Here is a 15,479-nt window from a genome sequence, read left to right on the forward strand (position 1 = left end):
AATGATAATAGCTATATGTTCTCATACTATTAATAATATCCATAATGTGTCAAATATTAATTTACCTCATGTTTCTTAAAAATGGGGTCAAATTGACCCCAAGAACAATGTAACTTTTTTTTTTTACAGGACATTGGAAACATAATATTGTGAAAATTTCATGATTACTCTGTTGTACCCTTCAAATGAGGAAAAGTCATGAAACATGAAGCAAAAAAAAAAAAAAAAGTGAACCATTTATTTTATGATGTTAAACATTGCTTGCGGTCAAATTGACCCCAAGGACAAGATGAGGGTTAGTATGATGTTGGTCCACTCTTTGCAACAGCTTCAAATTTTCGTGGAAAACTGAATCCCCAAAACTGGGCTTGGCCCATTTGTTCCAGTGAAATGAACTCTGAATTCTTCAGCATTAGCCAAGACATTTTGGACAATGACATGCTCTCAACTTTGTTGGGGCAGTTTAGGGATGGCCACTGCCTGTTCCAACATGACTGTGCACCAGTGCACAAAGCAAGATTCACAAAGACATGGATGGCAGAGTTTGGTGTGGATGTACTTGACTGGCCTATACTGTACAGAGTCCTGACCTCAACCTAATAGAACACCTTATGATGAATGATAGAGGAGAATGAGAGCCAGTCTCCTCTTCCAACATCAGTGTTTGACCTGACAAATACGCTTCTGAAAGAATGGTCAAAAAATCCTAGAAACACACTCCTGAACCTTGTGGAAAGCCTTCCCAGAAGAGTTGAGGCTGTTATAGCTGCAAAGGGTGGACTGATGTCATATCAAACCCTATAATGGTGTTATTAGATTAATTGAGATAAACGTCCCTGAGGCTGTTTTTCAGAGACAGCCACTAGAGGGAGCTCCTCCACAGACCATAGCGCCCTACTGTATATTGGGGCGCTAGACAACTGTATCCATTGGCAAGCAAGTCAATCAATGTTATTCACACTAGTTCTAGTGTTGTTAGTGAAGGTCAAACTGAGGGGTGTTGGAGCGAAAAGTGAAGTGTACTCTGAATGCACACTTATAGCACATTTCTACAGACCTGCATTGCGTGTCGGGTCAAAACTTAAATCAGTTTGAACTTGATGGAGTCCATGGTAACAAGGTAACAAGAACTCCGTTTTAAAGAGTGTAGAGTCATATTGTGCAGTAATGCCTAAAAATCAAGTAACTTATTAGAGTAAATTCATTCATACTTCCTAAAAGTCTGACTTGGTTTTAGACATGGGTGAGAACAATATATATTTATTATAGTTATAGCAAAAAATGATTTAGAGATGAACTAACAACTGAAATAAAAAATAAAAAATAGTTTTCCAAAAAACAAACTACATAAAAACGACAACGGACAGTTCAAAACGATGTAAGTAAAACTAACTAGCTAAATTAAAACATTTTTTGCACTTGCGAAACAAACTGAAATCACTGAAATCACTGAAAGACTAAATGAAAACAAAAATGAATCAGAATTTCAAAACCATAATGACTCTGGGTGGGAGATGTGTGATCACTTCTCTCACGCCTTCCTCTGTCATCCATCCTTCGGGACGCACCCTCCAGCACACCAGGTGGTGGACACTCAAGTGGACCCCGGTGAGGAGGTGGCTCGGCCCTGCCCGATTAAAAATAGCCCTGCGGTCGGCAGAGCCGAGGAGGCCGGGTAGGGCCCGCCGGCACACAGGCGAGACAAGTGGCTGGGTGGGGTAGTGAGAGGAAGACGTTTAGAGCCCTCGGGGGGTGACAGATTTCTCAGCAAGGAGACACAGGAAGTCATTACAGGCGACAGAGCCACCTTGGCATTACACACACGCCCCTGTAAAGCTCCATACATACACACACACACACACACACACACACACACACACACATACTGTATACATATAACCTCATCCCGAGACGGACCACACCACAATAGTCCAGCGATGGAAGCCCACACTTTCCAGGGCCAGGCTTACATTTCAAGGCCACATTCCTGGCATCCATGAGCCCCTCAACAACTCTGTGCTCTTTAGACCTTTACTTAAACGCGCCTGAACACCAGCCGTCCCATTCACAGGAGCCTGCTTTAGATGGAAAATCGTAGCCTCTTTAGTATTAAGTAGCCTATGTTAAGACATGACAAGATTCTGAATTTCATTCCCGACCCCCAACCAATGCAGGGCAAACACCTTGTGAACGGAGGCTAACGAATCCATACACACACAAACAATATTGTGCACATGTTGTGAAATCCACAAACAGCACATATGCACACATCATGTAAAAAAAAATTTAAAAAAAAACAGTCTGCCCTTCGCAACTGAGCTGACTGTTTGCTGCTGCTGCTAGCATGACATAAAATTGTGTTTGTAATTGGCAAGCTGGAAAACCTATTCACTCTGACTGCCACTGAAACTTTAAACCTCAACTTGCACTTTCTAAAAGTAGCCCATGAGAGAGGGGTCTCACTCCACTGCTTGTCACCAGTTTAATTCATCTCAAGATCAGGGCTCAACGGTTCAGACACAAACAACCGTGGATTTTGCATTATGCATTTCTTATTCTCATTCTCATTTTGTTTGTTTGAAGCAATTGACCACAAAACGGTCAATTGTTCCCCAGTTATAGAATCGTGTACTAGAGATCATTTAAGTCCTTCTGGCCATTTATGTGTGATTTTTTAACTTTACACAGCAAATGTTTGAATGACAAAATAATCTAACTCAGGCAATATTTCAATGCTATCTTTACTTATCTGTTATCTTGACTTACTGTAAACGTACAAGGACCCCCCCCCCCCCCTTCTTTCCCACTGCACTCAAAAACCTCAACTGAAGAGCAGTTTTATAATACTCTTGGAGGAAAGCATATTGGAAACCTATGAAGACTTACTACATTCACACTGAAATCACAAACAGAAAAAAAGAAGCACCACTCAGTTCCAACTTAAGCAATTGAAAAGCGTTCATGACACACATGAAGAAGGAGATGAAGATGTCTTGACAGTCACAGCATCACTCATCATTACTCATTTGGAGGTTTTTGGGTTCATTTCTCTGCTGAAGCTCTGGAGGACAGACAGGCCAGAGTGGAGAGGCCACTGCTGGCTGAAAGGTAAAGGAGGGGCCGGCAAATGTCTTCTCCATATGAACCGCTTCACATGCCCACCGTGGCTATAAATAATCTTTATAAGGTTTAAGTAGAATTAGTGGAGACGTCTGTCGTCAGGTGGGTTTGGAAAAGACACTTGCAACGCCTTTACACATTTGACTATGCACGTGTGTATTGGTGTGCGTACTGTAGTGAATGAGCATGGGTCCACACATACATACTCCTCACACCACGCTCACACATACACAGGGGCACATAGATACACATGGAAACACACACACACACACAAACACACACACACACCATCTTGTCTGGCATTCATTACAGACTAGCGCGAGTGAAGGCGAGAGCTCGAGTTCAGGGGGATGGCAGGATGGCACTATGACAGACGGAGTTCCCACACTGTCTCAGATAGCTTTCAAATATACAGCACAGGAACACATTTTATGGGAACGTGTTCTATATTCAATTCCACCCGATATGTCCAATATATTAGGCCTGAGGGGCCTCTCACTGGCCACACATTCATGTCCTCCGAAGTTAAAGGTAAAGGCTGTTTAAATACGACATTCGGTTTTTATATTGCTCCTCATGGTCCCTGCTGTCTGTTGTGGGGATGCAAAAAAAATGTTGTAGAGGCCTGGCGACGTGAATGGAAAACGGACAGAGTGCCTCAGACTGAGGCACACAGTCTTTCAGCCAATCAACACATTGCTTCAGGAGCAGTCGGGAGGGGTGTACTATTGAGCTCAAATGTCACAGAATGCAGACTATGCCTTTAATGAGCTCAAAAACACTGTTATGAAAATCCCCTATGCGTCACGCACCCCTCAAACGCCTCGGTTGACAAGAGTGGTTAAGGAAAAAATGTAAACTTTATTGCATATTGTCATTCTTATTTCTCTGATTTACAGTGGAACAACACAACATTTAATGGCAAAAGTGTTTGAAAAAATATATATATACATGACTGACACAGTATGTCCTGTTTTAAGGTACAAAAGCACAAAATAGCACAACATCTGCTGATACGGAGAAGGGAATAATTCAAAACTTTTTTTAAAACTTTATGTCATTTCATTCACATGAACCTAAAATAAAAGCATTAAAGAAAAAGCAACTTCTGTCAAAAGGCGTAAGGGTGTCAGATAATCACAGTTAGTATTTGTTATTTTTATTCTTTTTCCATTTTTTAGCTTAACATGTATAAATCACATTCACATATAGAAGTGGTTTAAGACATTAAAGTATATGCAATCACGGGTCTCACTAAGACAGTTCTCATTTGATAGGTGAAACCTGAGTGTCCTGAAAATGACAGTAAACATGAACTATTAAAGTCAGCGGTCCCAGGCGGACACAGATACCAGGTAATCATCTTGTGATTTTTTTCTAATCATTCATCTTACTTGTTACAATTATTACTTATATTAAAATGCATTGGATATATCTACTAACATGTTCCTTTCAGGAAACAACCCTTGTGCGATCTGAGAGGCTGGGGCGACTACAAAGGACAGCACGCTCTACTACAAGGACACAATGGTGTATACAGATTTGTATCGATACTAGTTAAGTCTGCACGCTAGCTGTTATGGTCTTAGAACTTGGTTGTTCTTGTGGATAATTTTCTTTTGTTCTCCCCTCTTATGATAACGTGTCTGATAACTACAGCTAGTTGTGTTAATGAGGTATTCCTCGGACACTCAAGAGTCACGTGCACAACACAGGTTTCAGCAGCAGAGGAGAGGCCCCTGACTAGGTGACTAAATGCCTGTCATGCCAGGATTTTAGCATTCTGTTGCTTTTGTTGTTTTGCTCGGGGTTGTTTGTGATAATTTAGTGTATAATTTAAGGTAGCTTAGAGTAGCTTTTAATAGAGCTGGGGTAAGATTTCTCTCTATCTTTTTATTTAGCTAATAACAGACTAACATTTATTTATATAATTTAGCCTTTTGTTTACCATTGTTATTTTATTTTTAAAAATTTTTTAGAGGTTGGTTTGTAAGGCATCACATTCACACCACTGGGTACCTCACAGTATTCAAGTCAGTACTAAAATCAAAGAAAAGACCTCAGCAGTAATCTTGCTACACTGATCTCTTCTTCGTTGACATCACTTTGTCCAGTTACATTTTTTTTGTCATATACTTTAACAGTTTGGTTCGAAAAAAGGATATCTCAATTTTTAAGAATATTCAAAAAGTCATGTTTTTCATTGTGCATTTCAGGTATTATCAATAAACGTGCAATTGTGTTGTTTTGATGACGTAAAAGTAAATCAAATAACAACAACCTAATTGCAGTTTCACCATACCAGAAAAAGTACATTTAAAAAATGATTACAAAAATTCATTCAATTATCTGGAAAATGAAAACAGGAGATATCAAAGATGAAAACCAATATCAGTTGAATAAATATAACTTTGTGCTGATACACTATACATTTGGATTGGGAAAAGTAGATTGGAAATCTAGTAGTATGTTTGGACAGACTTTTTTGTAGTGTACTTTCAAGAGCGGCAGTGAGGTTCAGACTTGAGCTAAAGTCCTACAGTAACATGTTCAAGCTTTCCATCACCTCCCTAGACAGTACAATATTCTTGTAATTTTTCAAATAATAAGTGCTTTTAAGGCAGCATTTCTTCCTTATGGACAGTGGTGATCATTGACAGAGAGCAGAATTCACAATAAAAGGCATTGATAAACCTAGTTTGAGGTACATTTACAAAACACTGGCAAATCAGCCATCAGAGTTCAAGTAAAAAGCCTTCAACGAGTCAATGACATGAATTTGAGCTTTGTCCAAGACTTGCTCACACTCTTTCTGTCATCAAAGGCTTCTTCTCAGCAGAGATGAAGTAGCAGTCTTTGAATCTTTGTTTGGTCTTCAGAAATTCATAGTGTTTTTAAGCAAATAAAGGGCTACTCTGGACTCCATATAAATGCAATCAGGAAAACAATTTAAAATCTTAAAAGGTTGTAAAAATGTGATCAAATGTAAACGCACAGAACTGTTGACACTGAAAGGATGTAAAAAGAGCAGAGGAGCAAGGACAAACGAATGGTGATGATCAGAGACAGGACAACGACCATGAGAAAACAGAAATCGTTTCTTTTGTAAAGTGCAAATATAAAAATGATATTCGATCTAGTCTCAAGATCTTGTCTTGAGATGAGAGTACTGGTCTTTGAGGAAAGTGCAACTTAAGATCAGCACGATGATTTAAAAAAAAAAAAAAAAAAAAAGGCAGCAAAGTAAGTTAGGTAACTTGGACTCAAGAGTTCCCGCGTAAGAAAACGGCCACTTCATCCAGTGCAACCGGGTAGTCGTACAAAAACGTCCCTCCATCAAACACCTTAGCGTTGTTCGTGTCCTGCCACTTAGAGTCAGCGTCCGGGAGGTAAATGTCTCTGTGTGTTGCCCCTTTCTCTGTCACTGGAGCAACAAGAAACTAAAAAATAACAAAGACACAAATTTATTAAACACTCATCACACATTCACTTATGCAGAAATTCCCTGCCTGATTGACTCTTTTTGCTGGACAAAGTCAAATAAGTGAATTGCACGATGCAATTGCATTAGTATCTAAGATGTTGTTGGAAGAAGCTGCTGTTGAAATGTTTAAATAAATACTTTAAAGTAGAAAAATACTATTACTTTTAATAACAAAACAATATACAATAATATAACTAACAAAGTAGGATGAAAACGTTTAGAATTGAGTATTTTTAGACCGCGTCTGTACTTTGAAACAATAGACAAACCTCATCTCCAATCATGAACTGGTCATTCACAGTGAAGGTGACGGGGTCGTCTGGGCTTATCCACCAGACTGGCCTGTATATCGGGTCACCACTGGCCTGCCACACCTCAGCGTACTTCCTTATGAGAGGAACCACAAACTCTTGGTGCTTTGACACGTAGAACCTGGTAAGATTCAACATCTGGAGACAGAAAAGTATGGTGCCTTTAAAAGCAGAAATACATCAACATACAATTGTTATAGTGGGAAAGGAGCAGGACAGAGGGAACTTTTCAAGCTTTAATCTTATAGAACCTTTAAAACGAGCTGAAATGTCCTAAAAATGTAATTAGGCAGCTGTTTCATGCACCCATAACCTTTCCTCATTCCACTAACTAATGCTCTCTTACTGTTTTAACCATTCAAACGGTTAAAAAACACTCAATCATGCAAATGTATTACCACACAATGTGAAAGCATACACCCATACACATCTAATGAAGAGATGACAGTCATAGCCTGTGATTAGATTTAAAAATGTCAAAATGATTCTGAACGTAATGAATTTTGACATCTTGGTTTCTGACACAGCAGGCTCTGTTCGCGAAGGCCTACAATTTTAAGACATCATATAAAATGGTAAGAACCCAAAGTAGCAAGTGGTTTGGCAGGTGGGTCGTCCGCGCGAAGCAGAAACAGAAGAGAGCCTTGACATGAGGTAACCCACAGGGACCTGGGACGGGACAGGACGGAGGGGCAGCGGATCGGCCTATTTTGAGACCGCACGGGCATAAAGAGAGTGTTTGGACACACTGTCCTAAAGGCAACGGAGACTGACCCGACTGACCCGATCTGACTGCCTCTCCTTGATGTTGTTCAAGTTCTAAAACAACACGGCGCTCGGCGGTCGCTTGTCAGTATGCTACTTAGGCTGGCCTCTGGAAGGTAAGGAAGCGCAAAGCACGCCCGCCCGGCGGCCGTGGCACGATGTTTTGATGGAAAAATTTGTCCTGCAGATGTAGAAAGGGAATGTGCATATTTTTAAGCTGCGGTTTGACACTACATACATCCATTCCTTTTGTGGAGTGTCTCTCGCATTCCACGAAGGGTCACATCCTTGAGTTAACATCCTATCCAGCCACTGGCGACGGAAACCCAGTCAAACCACATTCATAAAAAATGTATTTTGAGGAGGAGAAAAAACATCTCTTGAAATGAATTTTGAGCCATAGCCCTGAGCTCGACTTTGTCTTAAATGGAAAAAACAGGCTTGTGGTTACCATGCTGGGTTCTATTCCTATTTAGGCCCAACTCCGTCATTGATTTAACAGTCTCTGATGGGTGTCACATACACAGATGGACCAATCTCAAACACAGCCAACTCAAATAGCCTCTCTCTCTCTCTCTCTCTCTCTCTCTCTCTCTCTCTCTCTCTCTCTCTCTCTCTCACACACACACACACACACACACACACACACACACAGACCCACACATAATGGGAAGGTAAGTGGGGGAGAACTTTTTGGCATGATTAAACTTGGGCTGACGAGCTAAGATAACTGCTTTGAGTTTCGAGTTTAACCAGGACACGTAAAATACTGCTGTTTTCTTATGAAAAGAAAAACATGGCATCTTAGTTCTCCTGCAACTCAGACAGCACTTAGTAAGCAAAACACAAAAGCTTCCCAACTAGACGGGTCCGTTATTTATAACATCTGACTTGTGAGTTTCATGGCCAACCTATTTACCTTCAGTTGAAGAGGAGAATATAAATGCTCTTCTTCACCATATCTTCCCATCAATGCAAACATCACTTTAATTGCTCATAATAAAAGGCTTTTGCTCATTTTGTGAGGCTTATCCTCAATTCATTATCATTCCAGCTGAAGTGGTTTTCATGATAGCTGCGATTGAAGGTCGTAAATTTAAAAGAGACGCTAATGCACAACAGATGAATGCTTAACCACAGGTGATGTTGGGAGAGTGCCAAAATCTTACTTCCTTAAAGCAAGGAAAACAGTCCACCACCCCCACTCCTTACCCAACATCCCCCCATACACACACACACACACACACACACACACACACACACACACACACATACTCTCTCTCTCTCTCTGTTAGTCACACACAGACAGACACACACACACACACACACACACACACAAGAAGAAGAAGTTCCATATTTCCCCCTGAAATCCAACCGAGGCACCAAGCCGTTAAACATATCAATGAGGGTGAACGGATCCCATTAGGGAGCAGTAATGTGAAACCTAAAGTTGCTGTTTGTCTTGGGTGTGTCTCTATAGTCTTTATACTGTGGCTCCAGATGAAGACCCTGTCCCTGTCCCGCTCAGCAGGGGGGAGCCTGCCCTGCCTCGCCTCTGACGCCATGGTGCTCACGACACCCACCTGAGCTCGCCCCCCCCCCCCCCCCCGGCCTGCGTCTGTTTATTCAGACACCTGAGTTGATATCACAGACGTTCCCTTCAGACTCGTTCCCACAGACGGAAATGAAAAGGGGAGAGTTGCTGTAGCGGCGTTTCCCAGTGAGCAGACATCTCTTGGGCTGAATGACCGGAGTGGACCGTGTGCATTTAGTGGACACTCAATACTTTTCACGAGTAGGCGCACAAAACAGTTTTTTCCCCTTTCTGTTCTGTTCTCAATGCTTCAGGTTCTGTGTTTTTGTGAGCTGTGTCATCATGTCAAGTATGAAGTGAACTCAACTGTATTCAGAACTGAAAAGAAGACGAAAAAAAGACTTGGAGAGAACTCAGAGAACAGTAAATAAACGAGAAAAGAGAGGAAACTCAACCCAGGCATTCAGCTCGCTGATGGGAAGAGGCACAGACCAGCGATTCAGCTCATTGATATTGATATTGTCTATTAAGGCTTCAGGAGAACGAAGTGAATGGAACGGGATTTGGCACTCACCCAGTCCTCTCCGAAGTCCCACGGTGGGGTGTGGAAGGACATGACCGGGAGAAGAGCCACGATCTCCAGCCAGCGCGCAAACAGCTCCTGATCAGCGACCGGCTCTTCCCACAGGGAGCCTCCTACAGCAAGGGAGGGGAACGAAAGAATCAAGTCAGTGAAGATGAGCTATTCCTATACAGCACTGACACGTCATTCACAAATGCTTTCTTTTCACATACAAAAAAATCTGGAGGAACCTGTGCAGGAGCTTTGAAGTTTTAGTCATACTGCCGTCTAAAAGCCTTTGGACTTGAAATAAACTTCTTCTCACGTTGCAAAGGCAACTATGTCCATATTAAATGCCTGTCTCGTCAACTAGGCCTTAAAATAAATGATTGTGCATGAAATGCTGGAAGAGAAGGTATTCGGCGTGCCCACTGAGTGGCATAGCCACAGTGTACTCGGGATCAAGAATTCAGAGCATTTAAGGATACTCACACACTCACACCTTTGCCAGTAGCTCAAAATACCTCAGCTTTGCACATATTGAAGGCATCAAAGCTCCAATTCACTCCAAACTGATTCACTCCCTTTTCTCCATTCACACCCAGCAAAATTTACAATCAGTAAACAACACAGAGATTTAAAAAAAGAAAAAAAGAATCCAAATCATCTGGACTCTCTAAAAATAGTGAGTCCACAAACACTGGCTCCAACCACTGATAAGATCAAGAGGGTTTACTGAGGGTAATCCTCACTGAGGAGCTGTTTTGGCTGCAGCCCTTTTTTCCATCATAAATGATCACGATTGCCCTCATTATAATAAAACACACAACAACAGTTGACAGGTCCTTTTTGCAACAGGGGTAGGACATTCTTTCGTGCTTTTCTAAAGAAGTTCTGAAGAGAGGCAGCTTATTCTTATTACCTACTGCGTCGGGAATGACAAAGTTGTATCCCAGCAGGCTGTAGTGCAACAGGGCCGGAATGATGCCCTTGATTCCAGCGGAGGTCCAGTCCGACTGCAGAGGGGACATTTGGATGAAGTGCGGCCTCTGGCTGGACCTGCAAAAGGGGGCGCAGACTTCAGATGGGGGTGTCCTGCATTCAGCTTAGCATTCATTATGTTTGCAGTTATTATGCATTATGTTTCAAAACCACATTCGGTAGATGTCTGCTGACCTGCAAAGTCAATGTACTTACAGAATAAACACACAGTAACACTTAACATACATACATCTACAGTATACATACAGATGCACCATCTCTCTGAAAATGATCTCCTATGTACAATATTTTGAGATAAAAAAAAACATGGTCCATCCAAGATAGTATAGTCCACACACAAACAAACAAAAAACACACACATAAATGTACATAATCTATACATAACATAAATGCACACACACACACAGACACACACACACACTGGTAGATCATCAGCATACCCCAGTCATAAGAAGAACATACCATGCCAAAGCTGAACCTGTAATACCACTGTGACAGCATGCCTTAGACTGTCAAAGCCCACAAGATATATAAGCCAGACCCATAACTAGCCCACCACACACTGGTGAGAGTCAGCAGGAGCATGCTGGGTTTGTGGGACATCTAATGCGCGAGGAATTAGCTGACTTTGCCCCTCACTGTGACAATGTCTCTCCCTGGATAGACAAGGACAACAACTACAAGTGGTTGAAAAGGGATATTAAAGAGGATTGATGTCCTTAAGTAAGTATACTTCTAGTCAACCAAAGCAATTTGGTAAAATGATGAAAGATAATAATAAACACAGCTTATACTGAGACTACTAATGGGGAGATGGTTAGAATCAAGAATTTGGAAAAGGTTACAATAACAGCCATCATAATTGTCAAAAAGAATCAAACAAAAAACATTATATTTTAATGAAGTGATCTGACTGAAGCTTCCTGAAGCTGGCTCCTGTAATGGCCTGTACAGACTACACGGTTTCAGCCACGATTGTGTCATGGCCGACAAATTTCCATTGTCGTGTCTGAATATTCAAAGTCGGTAACGACATTCGAAGGAGGAAGCCCCAATGACCCTTGTTATATTTAACGATCCACGATTTATTGTCTGTGACATTTTACGACGTTATGACCAAAAGTCTTTGTAATGACCAAGACGCGGCAAGATTTTGTGGTTCTCTGATCGCCTAGTCTGACATGGTCAACCGTAAAAGATAATCGTGAGAGACAAAAAATCGTGTAGTCTGGTGATCATTCTTAATCAGCGCCCTTACCTTGTCCCTGAGGTCACAATGGTGGTGTCTCCGATTCTCCCGGCCATCTCCACCAGCTGCTGGACATAGTCGTCCCCGGAGAGCGCCTGAGTGGACAGGGCGGGCTGCTCCTCCAACGGGCTTCCCTCGCCCCCCTCCAGGATGATGTACTCCATGCCCAGGTGGGACTGCAGCACGCTGACGTGCTCCAGGAACCAGTTCACCGCCTCTGGGTTGCTGAGGTTCAGCTTGACACAGTACCTGCCCTTCCACTGCATCAGAAGAGGCACCTGAAGCAAGAGGAGGGACAGCATGTGCATCAGTCAATCAATCAATCAATCAATCAATCAATCAATCAATCAATCAATCAGTCAACCAAGCAATCTATCAATCTGTCATTTTTATTTCTTTAGATGGTGCAAATCATACTTACATTTCGATGTAGTAACATCACTGACTAACGTTTGGTGTAGCAACATCTTCATCATAGGACTCTGATGAAGATGTTACTATATCGAAATGTTAGTCAGTGATGTTTTGCTACATCTAAGTAAATAAAAATTAAAGACGGCATCTGAGTCCCTCTCCCTCTCACACATTATCTGTACTGGCCTGGTTGCACCAGATCATCATTGATAAACAGCAGAAGTGTGGAGAACCTTCCTTTGTCTGCAATCTATCAATCTATAGCCTATGTGAAGAGTTTGATTCCAAAACGCTATATATCCGTTTTTAAAACCAAAAAGTATTGTATTTGTATTTGTTTTGATTGAGTAAAGATAAACCAAGTTACAACATTCAAAAACATTTCTACTGAAATTACTATTGAAAGTACTATTTATGAAAATGTATTAAAATGGTGGATATAGCGTTTTGGAACCAATGTCTGTCTTTTTATGTCTTCTATTTTCTAGAAATAAATCTCTTCTTCACAGAACACTTAGAACAGTAGCACTTAGGGGTAGTTAGGAGGAGAGCCAGGGAACAGTTCATGTTACTTAATAAATTGAATTATAGTAAATATACCTCAGTGTGACATTAGAATATTTATATTCAAAATATGAAATTATAATTTAGGTAAATATCTTGTTTCTAGGCAATTAAACACATCAGCAGTTGGCAGTCAGAGGAGACGTGTGTGTAGCCAGAGGAAGTGCGGTGTGGGGAGCAGGAGGAGGTGCAGTGTAGCAGCAGGAGGAGATGCTGTGTAGCAGCAGGAGGAGGAGAAGTGTGTGGGGAGCAGGAGGAGGTGCAGTGTGTGGGGAGCAGGAGGAGGTGCAGTGTGTGGGGAGCAGGAGGAGGAGAAGTGTGTGGGGAGCAGGAGGAGGTGCAGTGTGTGGGGAGCAGGAGGAGGTGCAGTGTGTGGGGAGCAGGAGGAGGTGCAGTGTGTGGGGAGCAGGAGGAGGAGAAGTGTGTGGGGAGCAGGAGGAGGTGCAGTGTAGCAGCAGGAGGAGGTGCAGTGTAGCAGCAGGAGGAGGTGCAGTGTGGGGAGCAGGAGGAGGAGAAGTGTGTGGGGAGCAGGAGGAGGTGCAGTGTAGCAGCAGGAGGAGGTGCAGTGTGTGTGGAGCAGGAGGAGGTGCAGTGTGTGTGGAGCAGGAGGAGGTGCAGTGTGTGGGGAGCAGGAGGAGGTGCAGTGTGGGGAGCAGGAAGAGGTGCAGTGTGGGAGCAGGAGGAGGTGCTGTGCTCTCACCGGTCTGCCCTGCAAGGAGGAGGGCCGGCTGAGCCAGAAGGCCTCGGTGCCGTCCCGCATGGAGGTCTGGAACTGCCGCGTGTCCACGCTCAGCAGCGGCGACAGCGCCACGGAAATGTTCAGAAGCTTGACGAAGGCGAGGTCCCTGCTCTGCCTCTTCGACACGCCTCTCCTGCCGTAGAGGTGATCGTGCTCGTGGTCCTACGGGGGGGGGGGGGGGGGGGGAAGCAAAACACATGCTCAGCTTCAGGATAGGGGCCCTGCCATGTGCAGCAAGCATCACACACAACACAAATATAATAGCACAGACAAGTGTGCTTAATGCCGAGTAGAATTTCACCAAAACGAGTCATGCGTGCCAGTCACGGGTGCCAGTCATGAGTGTGTGCTTATGACCAGCGGAATTGGCCTATATGGGAGAATTATTTTATTTTATAAAAAAGAGGAAGAAAATACCACATTCCATCTGAGTGACACATGCTGATCACGTGAAAGGCTGACATTACTGTAATAAGGAAGCCTTGATCATTGCACAGCAGCAGGCACCACACCAGTGTGGCATGAATGTAGGGAAATTAATGTTCTAAGTTTATTTAATTCAATATGGAGTTTTAGAACCTTGAATTGTTGCGGAATAGAATCTTTTGTTAGAATGTTCAAAGCTCCCCTGCTGAAACGTTAAGAAGGGTGACCTACAGTACAATATCAACAGGGATAATCCTATGCATGAAATATTGGACTCAACACAGACACAGCCACAGTAACTTAATTCCACTTATTTTTCAAACATGATTTCAAGTAATAGTTCAACGTCTTAGAGTGTTTTTACTCCAAGTCGGCCCTGTTGTACTCTTTGGCTTGGAAATATTACCTTTGGAAAACCCAGTACTATGTCTTTTCCATTTTACTTCCACTGGTACAAATTTATTGTATAATTCTATTTTGGTTAGCTGTGCACACCAGTGACTGTACAATAAAGTGCAAGTCTAGTAATGAACAGAGAAATTTGGCAAGCTTATGTACAGCTAAAAGGCCGTCCAAGTTGCTGGTCCAGATTGTGACTGGTGTTGTGTGCACTAATATGGAAACTACAGAGGAAAATCGCTGCTTGACAGACAATGTGACTTGTAAAAAGTAATAAATATATAAATAAATAAATGTCACGACATTCAGTCACTGGAATGTTGTGGTGTTCAGAATTTGTTCTCGGTATCTCAGACAGTCTGGCTCGGGACCTTGGATCCGCATTCAACGCAGTGTGTTTAATCAGAGGAGGTAGAACACCCTGAAGCACAATATCCATTTCCCTCAATGTTATTATCTGCCTTCCTTGTTGTCACAACAAAACACATGGACCATCATTTGACACAAACACACACATACTCATACACATACTGTACACGCACACACGCATGCACGCACGCACACACACACGCACATACGCACACACGCACACACACACACACACACACACACACAACATACACACACACACACTATACCACACCACACAGCTGTTTCTACTGTGTTTGTATGTCCACCATTACACAAAAAAGTAAGCTACCACCACCAAATGCATGGGAAAAAAAGGGGAAACTCAATTCAGAGTTATCCATCACAAATGTCTAACATTATTTTCTTTATTTCCTCTCGTGAAACTCCACATTGTGCCACGGCCCCGGGCCCCCTCACTCCTCTGTCTCTTTATAGTGCGCCGTCCCTGCTCTCTCTCACGGTACCCAGCAGCAGGGGGAACGAAACACAATACTGTGGA

The 15,479-nt window shown here is 42.5% G+C and overlaps 1 protein-coding gene across 1 annotated transcript in view; it reads right to left on the reverse strand.

Moving 5' to 3' along the window:
- Positions 1–3,973: 3,973 nt before the first annotated feature.
- Positions 3,974–15,479, reverse strand: part of si:ch211-236l14.4 (SITS-binding protein) — a 27,555-nt gene continuing 16,049 nt past the window's right edge. The window contains exons 6-11 of the mRNA XM_062547279.1: positions 13,706–13,906; positions 12,037–12,305; positions 10,699–10,835; positions 9,789–9,910; positions 6,874–7,053; positions 3,974–6,560 (exon numbers count right to left, since the gene is read on the reverse strand). Of these exons, the coding sequence (XP_062403263.1) occupies positions 6,384–6,560; positions 6,874–7,053; positions 9,789–9,910; positions 10,699–10,835; positions 12,037–12,305; positions 13,706–13,906 (1,086 nt within the window). The 3' untranslated portion in view covers positions 3,974–6,383. The remainder of the gene's footprint in view (positions 6,561–6,873; positions 7,054–9,788; positions 9,911–10,698; positions 10,836–12,036; positions 12,306–13,705; positions 13,907–15,479) is intronic.

This window comes from Sardina pilchardus, chromosome 10 (assembly GCF_963854185.1).
Source record: "Sardina pilchardus chromosome 10, fSarPil1.1, whole genome shotgun sequence".
Classification (NCBI taxonomy): domain Eukaryota; kingdom Metazoa; phylum Chordata; class Actinopteri; order Clupeiformes; family Clupeidae; genus Sardina; species Sardina pilchardus.